Source organism: Phycodurus eques, chromosome 18, assembly GCF_024500275.1.
Source record: "Phycodurus eques isolate BA_2022a chromosome 18, UOR_Pequ_1.1, whole genome shotgun sequence".
In the NCBI taxonomy this organism is placed as follows: domain Eukaryota; kingdom Metazoa; phylum Chordata; class Actinopteri; order Syngnathiformes; family Syngnathidae; genus Phycodurus; species Phycodurus eques.
In genome coordinates this window covers 650,001-667,925 of record NC_084542.1, presented here as the reverse complement: position 1 = coordinate 667,925, position 17,925 = coordinate 650,001, and the positions used below count along the sequence as shown (strand labels likewise).

Below are 17,925 nucleotides of genomic sequence, written 5' to 3'. Positions count from 1 at the left end.
TATTGAATGGAAATTGTATATCTACCAAATGTTTGGCTATTACGATCATACAGGCATTTGTACAGTTTATTAATTGTAGTTTCCATTGCTTCCAAATGGGCAATCTTAATTAAGGTTTATGACTAGGCTTACACACAGGAGACGACGTGTAACCTTTTCAATGTGTGGATTATCACTTAATCGGAATATGAATACATAAAACTGATTAGAAATAGCTTAGCACAGACCGTAACATCCTATGTATGGTTACAGGCTGACGGTGATGAATGTGAGCTCTTTCATTGGCATGATGGGCCCTTGGTTTTGGCCATGAAAAAGGGTGGAGTGTTCCTCATGGATGAGATCTCCTTGGCAGATGACTCTGTTCTTGAGCGACTAAACAGGTACACAGAAACACACGGTCCCGCAAACAGAGGAAGGGGCCACCTCCAAACTGGTCCCACAAAGTTGGGAGCATGGAATTGTCCAAAATCTCTTCTGCCGCATCATTCAGTTCATTTCGCTGAAACCTAAACCCAGCTCCTGAAAAACAGCCCCAAACCACACTTTACACTTGGCACAGTGCAGTCAGACAAGCCGCATTCTCCTGGCAACTGCCAAACCCAGACTCGTCCATCAGATTGCCAGATAGAGAAGCGGGATTCGTGACTTGAGAGAATGCGAAAAGTGCCTCAGCAGCCGCTGACCCCGCTCCGTCGGTTCACATGGTTGCATTCGTTCCCAAATGCTTCCACATTCTTATAATACAGCTGACAGGCGACAGTGGTTTATTTAGCAGCGGGGAAATTTGATGACTGGACCCGTTGCCCGGGCGGCATCCTGTCACAGTTCCACGCTGGAATTCACTGAGCTCCTGATAGCGACCCATTCTTTCACAAATGTTAAAATGTTAAAAAATAGTCTGCACGCCAAGGTGTTCGATTTTATACATCTGTGATTGGAACAACTGATTCCGATTTGGATGGGTGAGCAAATACTTTTGGCAATATAGTGTACGTACATACAGTACATACATACATACTAGGGCTCGGAAGACTATATTTGCTATTTGAATGAATTCACAAATTCCAATGAGAAAAAGAATATTGAATTCAAATGTTCGCCTTCGATTGGAAGCAAATGAACTCGCATTTCTTATTCTGACAGGAGCTGGAATGAATGAAGTCGTCCGTCCGTGCCCTCGTCCGCTTCTGGCTCGTTTGACTTACTGTGCATGTGCAGTTGCATGGCACCCGCTGTAAGCCCTAATGTATGAAACGTAGCGTATCACGGACCGTCTCCGCAAAACGAGCCGTCCCGTGAGGAGAAACTCTATGAATGTTAATGGCAGAGTGCGACTGCAGCAGATGAGTTGGATAAAGTTATGGAAGATTCATTGAACACATTGTGGCAGATGATTGACGTGAGCTACCGCTAAAGAGCAGCTAAGCTAACGAGCCGGTAGTAGACGGGAGGTTGCCAGCCAGCGTGGAGTATGCATTTTTCGACACCTAGAACCGCTTCAACACAGACCTTGGCCACGGCGAGGGATCATGATGCTGAAGCGTTTTGTTTTTTACCGGAGGGAAAAGGTGCCCGCTGCCCACTTTCTTGACATTGTCACTCAGTCTGCAACCTCAAAAAACAGCAAACAGTGTTTGAACAGGGCTATGGATTCTTTTCAAAGAATCTAAATAATCCATTTAGATTTTTCATTTGTTGGACTACTATTTTGGAATAATACAAGAAGTAAGAGATCGAATTGATTGATCACTCGCCAAAAACAACACGAATATCGATTTGGGTTTTAGGGAGTGAGTCTGAGCTCTAATACGTAATATGCATACTGTACACGAGGGGTGGAACGGTTAAAAATACAACCCATGCTTCAGTTCATATCGCAGTTTTGTGGTCATGTTGTTTTCAGTGGGGTGCATGTTGACTGTTAAGAATATAGTAGGTGATTCTCTCTGTAAGAGCGGAGGCATTGCGAGTTTCAACATGCTTTTTTTATTTATTTATTTGAAAGAGAGCCTCCAGCACGCCCGCGACCCTAGTGAGGAGAAGCGGTACAGAAAGTGGAGGGATGAAAGATCCGTCCATCCATCCATTTTCAACACAGTTTATCCTAGTTAGGGTCGCGGGGCGCTGGATTCTATCCCAGCTGACTTTGGGCGAAAGGCGGACTCCACCCTGAACTGGTTGTCGGTCAGTCGCAGGGCATTTATTTGAAAGATATCTTCAACAAATGTAAAAAACAAACAAGGGCACGTCCGTAAAATGGAACTTTTCCTCTCCGTTTCTGAGATATTGTAATCCACAGTCACAGTCAAAAAGCTTTCAGTATTCCTGGCGGTCTACATGGAGTATGCCTTGTCTGACTCGTTACTGTTAAGCTGTTTAAAAGCTGTGGGGAATACGTCTCTGCAGATGAGCTGGCATATTAGTCTTGTTCTATACAAATCTATATCTTCTTTACCTATCGGCTTGTCCCTTTCGGGGTGGCCACAGCGCGTCATCCTTTTCCATGTCGGCCTATCTCCTGCATCCTCCTCTCCAACACCAACTGCCCTCGTGTCTTCCCTCACGACATCCACCGACCTTCTCTTTGGTCTTTCTCTCCCTCTCTTGACTGGCAGCTCCATCTAAACAAATATGCATATAATCTCTCTGTCTCTTAAAGAAAACTCACCCATAGGAATCTGAAAGTCGATGTAGATGTAGAGGTCTTTGTCTGCGATCAAATAAGAGGTCCGTCGGTATTCTTTGGTCGTTTGCCTTTCACTTTTTTGCAGTCAGATTTGGATTGACACAACCTTCGGCCATGTGTCTTCAGTTGAGAACAAACAGACTGTCCAGGATTAGCAGTCACAGTTCCTAGTACTTAAAATGCACGAGCGGATGCAAAAGTCGCCACTCCCCCAAAACTGAGTACTGTATAGTTCATCCAAATAAGAAGGCTTGCCCTGCGGGCCGGGGAGCTTGACATGTCTGCACTACACGGGGAAAAAAGAAGACAAAAAAAATCAAACATGCCAACTTTTCATTTTGGCGTCGTAAGGCCAAATAGTTGGTTATGGATTATATCGAATGACAAGTGGTTTTGTCGTTCCTGATCTGGGAAATCAGCCACAATAGCAATTCGGTCCCATTTAAATAATAGTAGACTTCACTCAAATATCTCTGTATACCTCTGTGCTCTGTTGAGCATAGTTTATTTTCTCCTGAAGGTATTATAAACTGTCCAAAAAATACAAACAACATACATATAGTTGGAGGAAAAAGACAAATATGTGTTGGATTTGAAATGTCACAAGTATGTTTTTTTGTATTTTATACTGTACACAAAGTACCTTACAGAACAGTGCTTATTTCTTATGCCAGTGTTTTAGAGATGGAGAAGTCGCTTGTTCTGGCGGAGAAAGGCAGTGGTGAAGACAATAATGTGGAGCTGATCAGAGCTGCTGAAGGTTTCCGTTTGGTTGCCACTATGAACCCTGGAGGAGACTTTGGAAAGAAGGAGGTAGAAACTGCAATACTGTATGTGTGTGTGTCCTCAGTTTAAAATTTACAGATGTAAAATGAATCATTCTGACTTTTACTATGGTTACATTAGGTCATGTTTGCCTTGTTTGTTTTTCTTGCTCTTAACATGTTTTTGAATGTGTAGACCTATACAGTGCTAAAATGTCACGTTTGTGCCTGTCTACCGTTGGGCAGCTTTCTCCTGCCCTCAGAAACCGCTTCACAGAGATCTGGTGTCCACAAAGCAATGACCGTACTGACCTTTATCAGATCATCCAACACAATCTACGTCCTGGCCTATCACTAGATGGTAAGGTAGCTTGGAAAAACATGATCCTCTTTCATGCTGATCATCTGATCAGATCCCAACTTTATCCCAGTTTGCTGTCCTGTGTGTGTGGGTTGAAGTTGATCTGTCTATTTGTCAGCTTCCGTTATAACAACCACAACGCTAGCCACAACCAGAGTGTGAAGTTTAACACTCAAGACCATGTCTCTTGGTGTCGAAAGCAAATGTCGCGGTCGCCATGAACCTAAATACTGTCTAAATGGTGCAACCTGCATTGCTGTGTGAACACACACTTCAGACATGGCATTGTGTCACTTCTGTTCTGTTGTAAAGCCACAGCTGAATAAATCTACTGCTGCTACTACTTCTGTTGAGCCAATTTTACAGAGTTCAGAGTAAACGTGGGTATGAATTAGGGCTGCACAATATATCGTTTGCGCAGCGTCATTGCAATGTACATGTGCGCAATAGTCACATTGCAGGGTCCTGCACCATGTTGGTGTATTGATATTCAGTCAATCAACTGCAGCCCTATGGGGGGCACAAGCCAGTGCAGACTGTAGGCCGGTCCCAAGCCCGGATAAATGCAGAGGGTTGGGTGAGGAAGGGCGTCCGGCTTAAAACTTTGCCAAACAAATATGAGCGTTCGTCCAAAGCATTCCATACCGGATCGGTCGTGGCCCGGGTTAACAACGTCCGCCACCGGCGCCGTCGGAAATTCAGCTACTGTGGGTCGAAGTCGAAGAAGAAGAAGAGTTCTTCGGCAGAAAGAGAAGAGGAAAGCACGGAGGCTATAACTGAATGTGGGGACTTTGAATGTTGGGACTATGGCAGGAAAATCTCGGGAGTTGGTTGACATGATGATTAGGAGAAAGGGTGATATATTGTGTGTCCAGGAGACCAGGTGGAAAGGCATTAAGGCTCCAAGTTTAGGGGCAGCGTTTAAATTATTTTACCGTGGTTTAGATGGGAAGAGAAATGGACTCGGGGTTATTTTAAAAGAAGAGTTGGCTAAGAATGTCTTGGAGGTGAAAAGAGTATCAGATCGAGTGATGAGGCTGAAACTTGAAATTGAGGGTGTTATGTGGAATGTGATTAGTGGCTGTGCCCCACAGGTAGGATGTGACCTAGAGGTGAAAGAGGAATTCTGGAAGGAGCTAGATGATGTCGTTCTGAGCATCCCAGACAGAGAGAGAGTCATAATTGGTGCAGATTGTAATGGACATGTTGGTGAAGGTAATAGGGGTGATGACGAGGTGATGGCTTAAGTTCTGCATCCAGGAAAGGAACTTGGAGGGACAGATGGTGGTAGACTTTGCAACAAGGATGCAAATGGCTGTAGTGAACACTTTTTTTCCAGAAGAGGCAGGAACACAGGGTGACCTACAAGAGCGGAGGGAGAAGCACAGGTGGATTACATCTTGTGCAGATGATGTAATCTGAAGGAGGTTACCAACTTTAAGGTAGTGGTAGGGGAGAGTGTGGCTAGACAGCATAGGATGATGGTGGGGAGGAACATTAGGAAGACAAAGGCAGATCAGAGAACCATGTGGTGGAAGTTGAGACAGGACAAGTGTTGTGCAGCTTTTCGGTAAGTGGTGTGAGGCAGGCTCTCGGTGGACAGGAGAAGCTTACAGAATATTGGAGCACTGCAGCAGGCAGGAGAGTACTTGGTGTATCTTCTGGCAGGAAAGGAGACTTGGTGGTGGAACCTCACAGTACAGGAACTCATACAAGGAAAAAGGTTACCTAAGAAGTGGGACACTGAGAGGACCGAGGAGAGGCGAACGGAATACATTGAGATGCGACACAGGGCAAAGGTAGAGGTGGCAAAGGCTAAGCTACTCCATATTAATACATGTCCGTATTAGCTAGTAGTAGTAGTAGTAGTACACTAGTACTACTACTAGTAGTAGTCTGTATTGTAACTAGCAACCCTTCACTGCTCAGTGACTGTTTTTTTTTTTTTTTGTCAATGTCTTTATGTCTCAAAGTGTTCTCTGTCAATTGACTGTCTGTTGTCATACTAGAGCGGCTCCAACTACCCGAGACAAATTCCTTGTTTTTTTTTGGACATACTTGGCAAATAAAGATAATTCTGATTCTGATGTCTGAAAGCAGAGCAGGATAACAATTATTATTATTAATTATAACAGTCATGTGATGCCAAACAAGGAAGGTAAACTAGAAATGATGCCAACTTTTATTAAGTTCGTTCTGTGTGGCTATGGCTTTGTGGAAGGCGACAGTTTTTTCTGCTTCTTCTTGCTTCTCTTTTCTGTTCCCTCCGGTGAAAAAAGAAATATATTTGTGGTCTTAGAAATTGTTAAACAGCTTAATTAGTCATACCTCTGTCAGTGTTAATGGTTTCGCTTCGACTACTTTCTTAATTCACTGTACTTAATAAATATTGAGTTCCTGACACTTTTTTCAATGATCCCACATAGGTGGTGATATTGCAGACCTGATCCTGGATTTCATGGAGTGGTTGACCCTTCAGGATTTTGGCCGACACTGCATCCTCAGTGTCCGAGACGTTCTTTCATGGGTGAACTACCTCAATGTTGTGTGTAAGCGGGATGACAATGAAGGTGGTGCAGACTGGGACCTTAAACAGGACACTGTTCAAGCTATCATCCACGCTGCATGTCTGGTTTATATTGATGGGATTGGTTCAGGTGGGTAAATTGTTTTACCTCTTCTGGGGCTTTTACTTAACAGGAAATGTAAAAGAAATGCCATATGGTCCTTTCTTTTTCTTTTTGAAGGAACCACTGTGTCCAGTTCCAACGACGCTACCATGGCACGCAAGATGTGCTTGGGCTTCTTGCACAAGCGACTGAGCAAAATGACTAAATCTGATCAGGAGACCCTTGATGCACTCAGGATCTATGACACCGGCCTTCTTCGAGCACCTCAGTGGGGCAAAGACTTCTTTGGCATCAACCCCTTCTACGTTCCTTTAGGTATAGTTCAAAATATCACATTTTATAGTTGTCTGTCTGGGTTGTCGTCCACATTATGAATCGGTGGGTTAATTATTCATGTTAGGGTCATTTTCATGTATTTCATACATTCACCTCGGTGACCTCAAATCCCAATTCAAATGAAATTGAAATTGTGTAAATAAAAACAGAATACAATCATTTCCAAATCCTTTTCAATTTATATTAAACTGACTATCCAAGATATTTAATGTTCAAACTGAAATTTTTTTTTTGGTGGTATTTTTTCACCCCAAATATTCATTCATTTTGAATTTGATGCCTGCAACACATTCCAAGAAAACTGCGACAGCGTCATGTTTACCACTGTGTTACATCAGCTTTCCTTTTCACAACATTCAATAAGCAATTGGGAACTGAGGACACTAATTGTTGAAGCTTTGTAGGTGGAATTCTTTCCCATTCTTGCTTGAAGTACAACTTCCGTCGCTCAACAGTCCCGGAGTCTCCATTGTCGTATTTTCAATGGGAAAAGGGTTTAGGCCAGTCTAGTAGTACTCAGTCTTTACTACAAAGCCACGCTGTTGTAACACGTGCAGGTTGTGGCTGAGCATTGTCTTGCTGAAATACGTAGGGATGTCCCTGAAAAAGAATATGTTGCTCCAAAACCTGTATGTACCTTTCAGCATTTAAAGTTAAAAGTTCAGCATAAAGGTTATGAACAGAATCGGTGACAAATGGCAGCCTTGGGGGAGTCCAAACCTCACCGGAAATGAATCCGACTCACTGCCGAACCAAACTCTGACACCGGTCAGATAGGGACCGAACAGCCCGTATCAGTCGGTTCGGTACCCATATTCCCACAGCACTCGCCGAGGGACACGGTCGAACGCCCTCTCCAAGTCCACAAAACATAAGTAGACTGGTTGGGCGAACTCCCATGCACCCTCGAGGACCCTGCCAAGGGTGTGTAGAGCTGGTCCACTGTTCCACGCCCAGGACGAAAAACACACTGCTCCTCCTGAAACTGAGATACGACTTCCCGTAGGGCCTTTCTCTCCAGCACCCCTGAATAGACTTTACCAGGGAGGCTGAGGAGTGTGATTCCCCCTGTAGTTGGAACACACCCTCCAGTCCCCCTTCTTAAAAAGGGGGACCACCACCCCAGTCTGCCAATCCAGAGGCACTTCCCTGATGTCCTCCACACAATGTTGCAGAGGTGTGTCAACTAGGACAGCCCCACAACATCCAGAGTCTTTAGGAACTCCGGATCTCATCCACCCCTGGGGCGTTGCCACCGAGGAGTGTTTTATCCACCTCGGTGACCTCAACCCCAGAGATAGGAGAGCCCGCCTCAGAGACCCCAGACTCTGCTTCCTCGTGGGAAGGCGTGTCGGTGGAATTGAGGAGGTCTTCGAAGTATTCACCCCACCGACTCACAACGTCCCGAGTCGAGGTCAGCAGCGCCCCATCCCCACTATACACAGTGTTGATGGTGCACTGCTTCCCCCTCCTGAGACGCCGGATGGTGGACCAGAATTTCCTCGAAGTCGTTCTCCATGGCTTTACCGAACTCCTCCCAAGCTCGAGTTTTGCCTCATTGGTAGTATTTTGATAGAACTGATTTTAAGGCTGCAGTGGTTGAAATCACCCCCGGTGTTTGAAACTGACTGCAGGTATTTCCTTAATAGTTTGTAAATCCTCCAGTTAACACATTTGATATTTGACTCCTACTACGTTTTATAATGGCGACAATACCTTGTGTCCATACAGGTCCTCTGACTGAGAGCAATAACCTGTCTGACTACACGATTACAGCAGGCACTGCGGCAATGAATGCCCAGAGGCTTTTGCGGGCATTGAAACTTCGGAAGCCAGTTCTGCTGGAGGGATCGCCTGGTGTGGGGAAGACTAGTCTCGTATCTGCACTGGCAAAAGCTTCAGGGAACCATCTTGTCAGAATCAATTTGTCAGAGCAAACTGTAAGTATTTCTTCATATAACTGTACCTGTGTACAGCAGCAATATTCCCCATTACAGCAGCAACAACAACAAAAAACCAAAACCAAAAACAGCGTTTGAGGAGGGCCCTCAAATAGCAGTCGCCATACAAGTAGTGCAAAAGTATTGTCGTGACAGTGAATAAAATATGTTGAATTAGGTACACCTGGTATGCACACGCTCATAATATCGACAAGAACAAATACAATTCAAGCGCAAAGTTTAGCTTGATTTTCCACAATTATAGCACTGTAGTTTAAAATATCACTGCAATGAATTCTTAGTACCCATAATGCTTTTTGCTGACTGCATTAACAATGCAACAAATGCAAGAGCAACGTTTAGCATGATTTTCAACAATTATAGTACTGTAGTTTAAAACATTACTGCAATGAATTCTGGGTACCCGTAATGCTTTTTGCTGACTACATTCCCAGGACCATCAGTGGTGAGGAACAACCACCACCCACAAATCACCTGTTCACACCACGTCCGTCCGCATGGGCTTGGGTTCACGTCACTCAAGCAGGGCATGCTCAATCGGCGTGTGCTTGTGTAGAGTGTGTGGGTGGTGACCTGAAGTGGAAAAATAATATACCTGCTCCTCTCCGAAGCGGAGTTTCTCAAATTGGCTTTGATTTGCTTATATGGAACTTTAAAACATATATAATTATAAAATGTCATAATAATTAGTTGTTAGTTCGTGGATTTCATTTACTGCTACTACATTTTCTTGAACGTAACCCCTAAGATAAACAAGGGTTTACTGTACAAAAAAGCTCCAGTATTGATGATGTACGCGTTTCTCTGTCAGGATGTTCCAGACTTGTTTGGGGCGGATCTACCCGTAGAGGGAGGGAAGGGAGGAGAGTTTGCATGGCGTGATGGTCCACTTTTGGCTGCTTTGAAGAACGGGCATTGGGTTCTCCTAGATGAGGTACAAACCACTTCAAGTAATCTGCCTGCTATTATTTTATATATGTCCACCCATTTTTGTGTTTGCGTAGAACACATCAAATGAAGTTGTCATTTGCTTTATCCTAACAGCTGAACCTGGCATCACAGTCCGTGTTGGAAGGACTGAATGCCTGCTTTGATCACAGAGCAGAAATCTTCATTGCTGAGCTGGGCATGACCTTCCAAGTTCAGCAAGACAAGACCAAAATTTTTGGCTGTCAGAACCCATACACCCAAGGTGGCGGCCGTAAGGGGCTTCCCAAATCCTTCCTTAACAGATTCACACAGGTAGCAAAGAGTTAAAAAGTTACTTGTTGTTTTTACTTATTTGCGAAAATGTAACTGGCCATTATATAAACAACTGTCATCTTTCAGCCTCTTGTGTAGTCTAGCAAATTCACTCAAACTGTAATGAATTGTTTGTGCAATAATAAAATACTTATGCAGGCTCAGCACCCGTGGGGTGGGACAAGGGGGTCGGGTGTGTAGTGAGGCAGGTGGGAGCCGTACGCTGTAGAAGCTGGCTCTCGGGACAGAAGGAGCCCAAGCTAGTGTCCGAAGTTGAGAAGTTCCGACTAGATATAGCTCAGCACCACACCAAGCTTGTGCTTTGGTACCAGTCCTCTTGAGAGAGGTTGGTCTCTCTTCCACTTTGGAGTTGCCCACAGTAAGAGGTGCCGAACAGTTGTGGGCATACTGATTGGCCCGCTGCTAGGTGCCTGGATGTTGGGGTTTACCCTGGTGGATGAGAGGGTAGCCTCCCTCCGCCTTCAGGTCGGGGACGGGTCCTGAATGTTGTTTGTGCCTATGCATCAAACAGCAGTTCAGAGTACCCACCCTTTTTGGACTCCTTGGAGGAGGTGTTGAAGAGCGCTCCTGCTGGGGACTATCTCGTTCTGATGGAGGACTTCAATGCTCATCTGGGCAATGACAGTAAGACCTGGACTGTGTGATCGGGAAGAGCCCCCCCTTGACCAGCACCCGAGTGGTGTTCTGGTACTGGGCTTCTGTGCTCGTCACGGATTTCCCACAGCGAACACCATGTTCAGATATAAAGCTGTTCACGTGCACTTGGGACCAGGACACGCTTGGCCGCAGTTCCGTGATGAAATTTGTGGTTGTGTCATCGGACTTTCAGCCGCATGTCTTGAACACTCGGGTGAAGAGAGGAGCGGCGCTGTCGACCGATCACCACCTGGTGCTGAGTTGGCTCTGATGTTGGGGGAGGATGCCAGTCCGGCCTGGCAGATCCAAACGTATTCTGAGTGTCTGTTGCCTCTGATGGTGGGGGAACACCTGGCAGGAACACCTGTCTGTCTTGGCAGACCCAAATTGTATTGTGTTGGAGGGGTCTGTTGGGAACACCTGTCAGAGTTCCCTGTCAGAAGGAGTTTTAACTCCCACCTCAGTAGGTCTATTCAGGCTTTCTGGAGAGGCGAGTCTATCACAAAGTCGAATCTCAGACTCAGGAGGGAGCAGCGTGGTTTTTGTCCTGGCCGTGGAACAGCTCTACACCCTCAGCAGGATCTTCGAGGGTGCATGGGAGTTCGGCCAGCCAGTCTACATATGTTTTGTGGGTAGAAGGTGACCGTGTTTCCGCATTCCTGGCAGTAAGTCAGATTCGTTTCCAGTGAGAGTTGGACTCCGACAAGGCAGCCTTTCATCACTGATTCTGTTCATTACCTTTGTGCACAGAATTTCTAGGCGCAGCCAACGTGTTAAGGTGGTCTGGTTTGGTGACATCGGTATTACGTCCCTGCTTTTTGCAGATGTGGTTCTGATGGCTTCATTAAGCCATGATCTTCAACGCTCGCTGGAGGAGTTCACACCCTAGTGTGATGTGGCTGCGATGAAAGTCAGCATCTCCAAATCTGAGGCCATGGTCCTCCGTCAGAAAAGGGTGGCGTGCCCTCTCCGGGTCAGGGGGAAAATCCTGCCCCAAGTGGAGGAGTTCAAGTATCTCGGGGTCTTGTTCACGAGTGAGGGGAAAAAAGGAGCGGGAGATGTATCGGTGCAGCGCCTGTAGTAATGCAAACTCTATATGGGTGAGTCGTGCTGAAGAAGGAGCTGAGCTTTCGATTTACATGGTCACGAGCTGTGGGTCACAAGCGGCCAAGATGAGTTTCCTCCCCAGGGTGTCCGGGCTCTCTCTTAGAGAGAGGGTGAGAAGCTCGGTCAGCAGGGGTTTAGAGTCGAGCGGCCGCTCCTCCGCATCGAGAGGAGCCAGATGAGGTCGCTCGGGCATCTGTTGAGGATGCTCCCCGGATGCCGCCCTGGTGTGGTTTTCTGGGCATGTCGCACCGGGAGGTCTGCGCTTCCCTGCTTTTAAGCTGCTGCCCCCGCAACCCGGCTTCAGATAAGCGGACGAAAATGGATGGATGAATGGATTTTACGGTCTAATAAATTATCATCCCCGCTATATTGTAAGACTTTGCGGAGTCTGTTATTTGCTGATTTCTTATTGGAACTAATTTATCAGCAGCTTCCCCCGCTTTATCGCTGCATCCATTTCCAATTATTTATAATGGAATTGTATTCGGATGGCACGGTGGACGACTGGTTAGCACATCTGTCTCACAGTTCTGAGGACCCGGGTTCGAATCCGGCCTCGCCTATGTGGACTTTGCAGGTTCTCCCCGTGCCTGCGTAGGTTTTCGCCGACATCCCAAAAACATGACACTCACACCTCGCCCCAAGATAGTTGGGATAGGCTCCAGCATGCCCGCGACCCTAGTGAGGACAATGATTACGTTAAATGGATGGATGGAATTCGATTCTTCTGAAGAGCTGTAAAGGCTCTGCTTTGCTGTGCCGTACAGCTGGATGGAGTTCTGTTCCTAAAACTGGGGAAATGCAGTGCATCATACTGGTCACGGGTGGGGATAGAGAGGTTGTGCAATTAGTATTAATGTGATACTAATCGTTATTAATCTATATTTCTTAAGCCTTTAATTTTGTCTCTTGTCATTGACGACTGTAACCCTGATTATTGTTTGTTTGTTTTTCTAGATGTTTGTGGACCAGCTCACCAGCAAGGACATGGAGTTCATAGGAGTTTCCCATTTTCCAGCCATTGATAAAGAAATCATTTCTAGAATGGTGGAGTTCAGTGACAGAGTAGGTTTTTATTATTATACATGTATAAAAATGGCAGAACACTGCCATTACGTTTTTCTCTCGTGAATGCCTATGGAGAGGAAAACGCTTAACGTCCATAAAATGCAAAATATTGGGGCGATCAGAGGTCAAAGTGGGCACAAGTTAGAGATGCTCACAAAGTTTGGTGACGATTGAGCTCGGTTTTCAGACATTAAGCATTGTTAGTAGGGCTGTCAATCGAAATCTGATTAATCACACTTTTGAATTTTGATTAATAGCGGTTAATCACAGGCTCCAAATATACCACACATAATACCACATTTTGCTTTGAGATGGTATTTTAAAGTTGTGCTTCAAGGGAAAAAAAAGTCAGCGCTGCACTATATGCAAATTACCTTTTGTTTTATCTAATTTCCCATCCGGGCGATTATTTTTGGTGATTAATCATATGCATTAATTTGAAATGTGGACTTGTCGGACCACAGAACCCTTTTCCACTTTGGATCAGTCCATCTTAGATGAGCTCGGCCCAGAGAAGCCGTCGGCGTTTCTGGGTGTTGTTGATAAATGGCTTTTGCTTTGCATAGTAGAGTTTCAAGTTGCACTTGCGGATGTAGCGCAGAACTGTATTTACTGACATTGGTTTTCTGAAGTGTTCCTGAGCCCATGTGGTGATATCCTTTACACATTGATGTCGGTTTTTGATGCAGTGCCGAGTGAATTGTTTACTTTGTGCCTCGATAGCTTTTCCGCGAGGTGAGTGTTGAACGGCGCTGGGGTCAAAAAGGAAGCCCCTGGGAATTCAACCTGCGTGACATATTCCGCTGGTGTCAGCTAATGCAGGCAGACCACTCGCCAGGATTTTTCAACCCTGGCCAACATGTGGCTTTGGTGTACGCGGACAAGATGAGAACAGAAGCTGACAAGGCACAGGTAAACTGTTTTATCGGTCTCTTGAATGCTAGATTTTATTCATTTGTTTTTTCCCTTAGAGGATATTGTCTTCATGATTATTTTGATTTTCATCTATTAATTGATCAGTGACCCATGGCACCTCCCCCAAAATATATAATATACTATATTGCCAAAAGTAATGATCTGAAGTGACATCCCATCAATTGGGTTTAATATGACATTGGTCCACCTTTTACAGCTACAACAGCTTTAACTCTTCCGAAAAGGCTTTCCACAAGGTTAAGGAGTGTGTGTTGGGAATTTTTGACCATTCTTCCAGAAGCACATTTGTGAGGTTACACAGTGATGTTGGATGAGAAGGCCTGGCTATCGGTCTGCACTCTAATTCATCCCAAAGGTGTTTGGTCAGGACACTGTGCAGGCCAGTCAAGTTCATCCGCACCAAACTCGTCCATGTCTTGCTGGATCTTGTTTTGTGCATTGGTGCACAGTCATGTTGGAACACGAAGGGGCCAGCCGCAAACTGTTCCCACAAAGTCTGTCGGGAGCAATGAATTGTCCAAAAGCTCTTTGTATGTTGAATCCTTGAGAGTTCTTTTCACTGGAACTAAGGGGCCAATATTTTGGAAAATTCCACGCTCCCAACTTTGTGGGAACAGTTCTTCTATTTCTAACATGGCTGTGCAGCACTTCACAAAGCAAGGTCCATAAAAACAGAGATGAGAGAGTTTGCTGTAGATGAACTTAACTGGCCTTCACAGAGTCCTGACCTCAACCAAATAGAACACCTTTGGGATTAATTAGCGGGGAAACTGAGAGCCAGGCCTTCTCATCCAACATCAGTGTGTGACTTCACAAGTGCGCTTCTGGAAGAATGGTCAAAAATTCCCATAAACACACTGCTAAACCTTGTGGACAGCCTTCCCAGAAGAATTTAAGCTGTTATAGCTGCAAAGGGTGGACCAATGTCACATTTAGCCCTATGGAATATGAGTAGAATGTCACTTAAATGCATTTGTGAGTCAAGGCAGGTGAGCGAATACTTTGGGCAGTCCAGTGTATAGGAAGAAACGTATGAATAGACTTTACACCGATTTTTATCGTCTGATCGGCATCGGCAGATATTTCGCATTTTATGCTGATTGGCAGATCGGCTTTGTCATAATTCGCCGATGATCGGCTCCGCAAAAGACACTAACTCCGCGTCGCCGCGTGCACAGTATATTTGAATCCAAAGGCTAGTTTATTTTTAGCCTTGTCGCGTGTCTTTTGACGTAGTACTGTAAATATCTGACGGCCAATGAAGTTATTTTAAAAAACAAACAAACAAAAATAAAACGTCGGCGGTGTGGAACAGACAACGTCTGAGACAGACAACACGTAATGTTGAGACTACAAGACAAATTTGCTCTTTCACGATTGCACTGTCAGACTACTGCAATAAAGCCTTGTAATCCGATACCACCGCCTCACGTTTTTTACGATCAGTGGGCTTGATCTTGTCAACTCAAATGCGACCGGATACACTCGTTATCGTTTTTTTTAAACTCACTGATCTGTGATCGGCCCCAAAAATCCTGATCATGTAAAGCCGTATTAATCTTGTATTAATGGAATTAATTTTTTTTGTAATGAAAAAGTATTTCCCTGTGATATAGGTTAATCTTTCATGCCCCGACTATATATATATATATATATATATATATATATATATATATATTTTTTTTTTTTTTTACAGTATACTTACGGTAGTGCCCTCGCGTGTTGTAAAGGAGAGTCACAGTCGCCGATGCACTTTTCATCCGTTTATTGAATGTCACGGAGCAGTAAAAAACAGTGAGCACACTCAACCTGAAGCTGCTGTCGACACAGCACTCACTCAGAAAGTCACACACGCTTCATTTCATTAAAGTGACGCTTATGCTGTATGAACTGACATTGGACAGCACGTGATACATGTTGCCCACTCGGCATCCATTGCAGCCTGCTCATTCTGGAAGGGGCATGCCTCCATCTGTGGTCCCTTCTCTGTTTTTTTTAGTTTTTCTTTGCCCGGTTTCAGAGTTTAGGTTAGGGGATGTTGCCGATCTTTGTCAGAGAGATTTTTGGGGTGATTAAGGGCTATACAAATAACATAAAAATTAAAAAAAAAAAAAATCACATGGCACCCAACCAGGCCCCGCCTCTTAAAGCACATGCATGTACACAGACACTACAATATGAACTGCATGTTATTTTCTATACCGTACCTGCTATGCTTGCCATTGGGTTTTTGTTGTTTAGTGTGTTTTTTGGTAAATTCAAATGTGTTTAAGGTGTGTGGGTTAGGGTTATATGGTCTCCATATTGCAGATTTTCACCTATTATAAACGGGGGTTCACTGTACCGTTCAAATCACTCGAGCAACGGACGCTGTGGACCTTATCAGCTTTGTCATGTCTGGTAGAGACTTATACAAAGCTCTTCATGACCAAAGGATGGTGATAATGGGTGATCCTCATCACCTGGACCATACTCTATTTGAGTGGCTGCTCTCTCGCACTCCCTCAAACCATGAAAGAGAGCCTCAAAAAATTGACTGCACTTAGCGCTTTATCTACACTATCACAGTGCCCAAAGCGCTTTACAAAGCCTCACATTCATACACCCAAAAAGCTTTTATCTGAAAGAAATAAACCTAATGAACTCATTGAGCAGTCTAATTTCTAAGTTGAATCATTTTCATTGGTGTGAAACATGGTGTTACATTGTCGAACCTCTTCTTCCACGACCCAGGTGCTGACTGTGTTCAGGAAAGTGTTTGGGGAAGATTTCGAGCCTTACATGGGTTCGGGACAATTTCATATCACTCCATTAAGCTTACAGGTAGATCCTACTGTTAAAGCAGCTGTTTTCCTGCAACAACATGAAATGAGTAATTGTCTAAAATATCCCCATTAGGTGGGCTTCTCTGTCCTGCAGCGTAGCGGTGGAGCCCCCGTGGGCTTAGATCCCCCGCTCTCCATCACACACCGAGCCTTGCGGCCACTCGAGTCCCTGATGAAATGCGTTGAGATGAACTGGATGACCATCCTGGTTGGGCCAACAGGCAGTGGAAAGACAAGCCTGGTGAGACTGCTTGCTCTCTTGTCAGGAAACCGCCTCAGGGTCATGGCCATGAACAGTGCCATGGACACGACAGAGTTGCTGGGAGGCTTTGAACAGGTAACTTTCTGGATTAATTGAGCAGATTACCGTCATTGTCTCGACATTGACGACAACCATCTCTTTCTTTGTAAGGTGGATATCATGCGTCCTTGGCAACATGTTCTTCAAAGTGTGTACTACTTGGTTGCCATGGTAACAAGGCGTGGCTTGATGTCACTGGATGTAGTAGGCCTTCATGACACAGAGTTTCTGCTCCAGACATGGGGTCTGTTTTGCCAGTGGCTAAGGGACGAGAAGCTGGAAAGCTCTGTCAGAACATTGAGCTCTGAGACGCTAAACAAACTGGAAGTCATCCTCCTCCTCTTGCAAAAACTGAACACAAAGCTCAAAGTGTTCACAGGTAATGGTCAGATGCTGTCAAGTATTCACTAATGTGAATTTACCATGGATAAAATGTACATAATTCCCAAATGGTTGATGATATTACAAAACTCAAGAAAAGCTGGGAGTCTTAAGTTTTCAAAGTTTTAAATCGCTTGAAAAAAATTTAGACAAAACTATGCAGACGCTTTCCAAAAAAATTTAATATCATGGAAAAGTTTATTTCCGTAATTCCATGAAAAAAAAGACCCCCCTAAAATTTTTCATTTTGTTAAATTGCAGCCGTTTCCTAAAATCATTTCAATTTTTTACTCATGGCACCCCATATTGACAGAAAAAAACGGAATTGTTGACATTTTTTCAGATTTATTAAAAAAGAAAAACTGAAATATCGCACAACCATACGTATTCAGACCCTTTGCTGTGACACTCATATATTTTACTCGGGTGCTGTCTATTTCTTCTGACCATCCTTGAGATGGTTCTACACCCTCATTGGAGTTCAGCTGTGTTTGATTATACTGATCGGACTTGATTAGGAAAGCCACACACCTGTCGATATAAGACATAGCTCACATGCATGTCTGAGCAAATGAGAATCATGAGGTCAAGGGAACTGCCTGAAGAGCTCAGAGACAGAATTGTGGCAAGGCACAGATCTGGCCAAGGTAACAAAAACATTTCTGCT

General features: G+C 44.6%; 1 protein-coding gene across 2 annotated transcripts in view; it reads left to right on the top strand.

Annotated features, from left to right (window-relative positions):
- Positions 1 to 17,925, top strand: part of mdn1 (midasin AAA ATPase 1) — a 146,251-nt gene that overhangs the window by 62,583 nt on the left and 65,743 nt on the right. For both annotated transcript variants that reach the window (XM_061703734.1, XM_061703735.1), the window contains 13 exons: positions 253 to 383; positions 3,364 to 3,502; positions 3,700 to 3,814; positions 6,241 to 6,471; positions 6,562 to 6,759; positions 8,512 to 8,720; positions 9,553 to 9,675; positions 9,786 to 9,983; positions 12,705 to 12,812; positions 13,539 to 13,727; positions 16,485 to 16,574; positions 16,650 to 16,913; positions 16,989 to 17,256. In XM_061703734.1, coding sequence (XP_061559718.1) covers positions 253 to 383; positions 3,364 to 3,502; positions 3,700 to 3,814; positions 6,241 to 6,471; positions 6,562 to 6,759; positions 8,512 to 8,720; positions 9,553 to 9,675; positions 9,786 to 9,983; positions 12,705 to 12,812; positions 13,539 to 13,727; positions 16,485 to 16,574; positions 16,650 to 16,913; positions 16,989 to 17,256 — 2,263 coding nt within the window. The remainder of the gene's footprint in view (positions 1 to 252; positions 384 to 3,363; positions 3,503 to 3,699; positions 3,815 to 6,240; positions 6,472 to 6,561; positions 6,760 to 8,511; positions 8,721 to 9,552; positions 9,676 to 9,785; positions 9,984 to 12,704; positions 12,813 to 13,538; positions 13,728 to 16,484; positions 16,575 to 16,649; positions 16,914 to 16,988; positions 17,257 to 17,925) is intronic.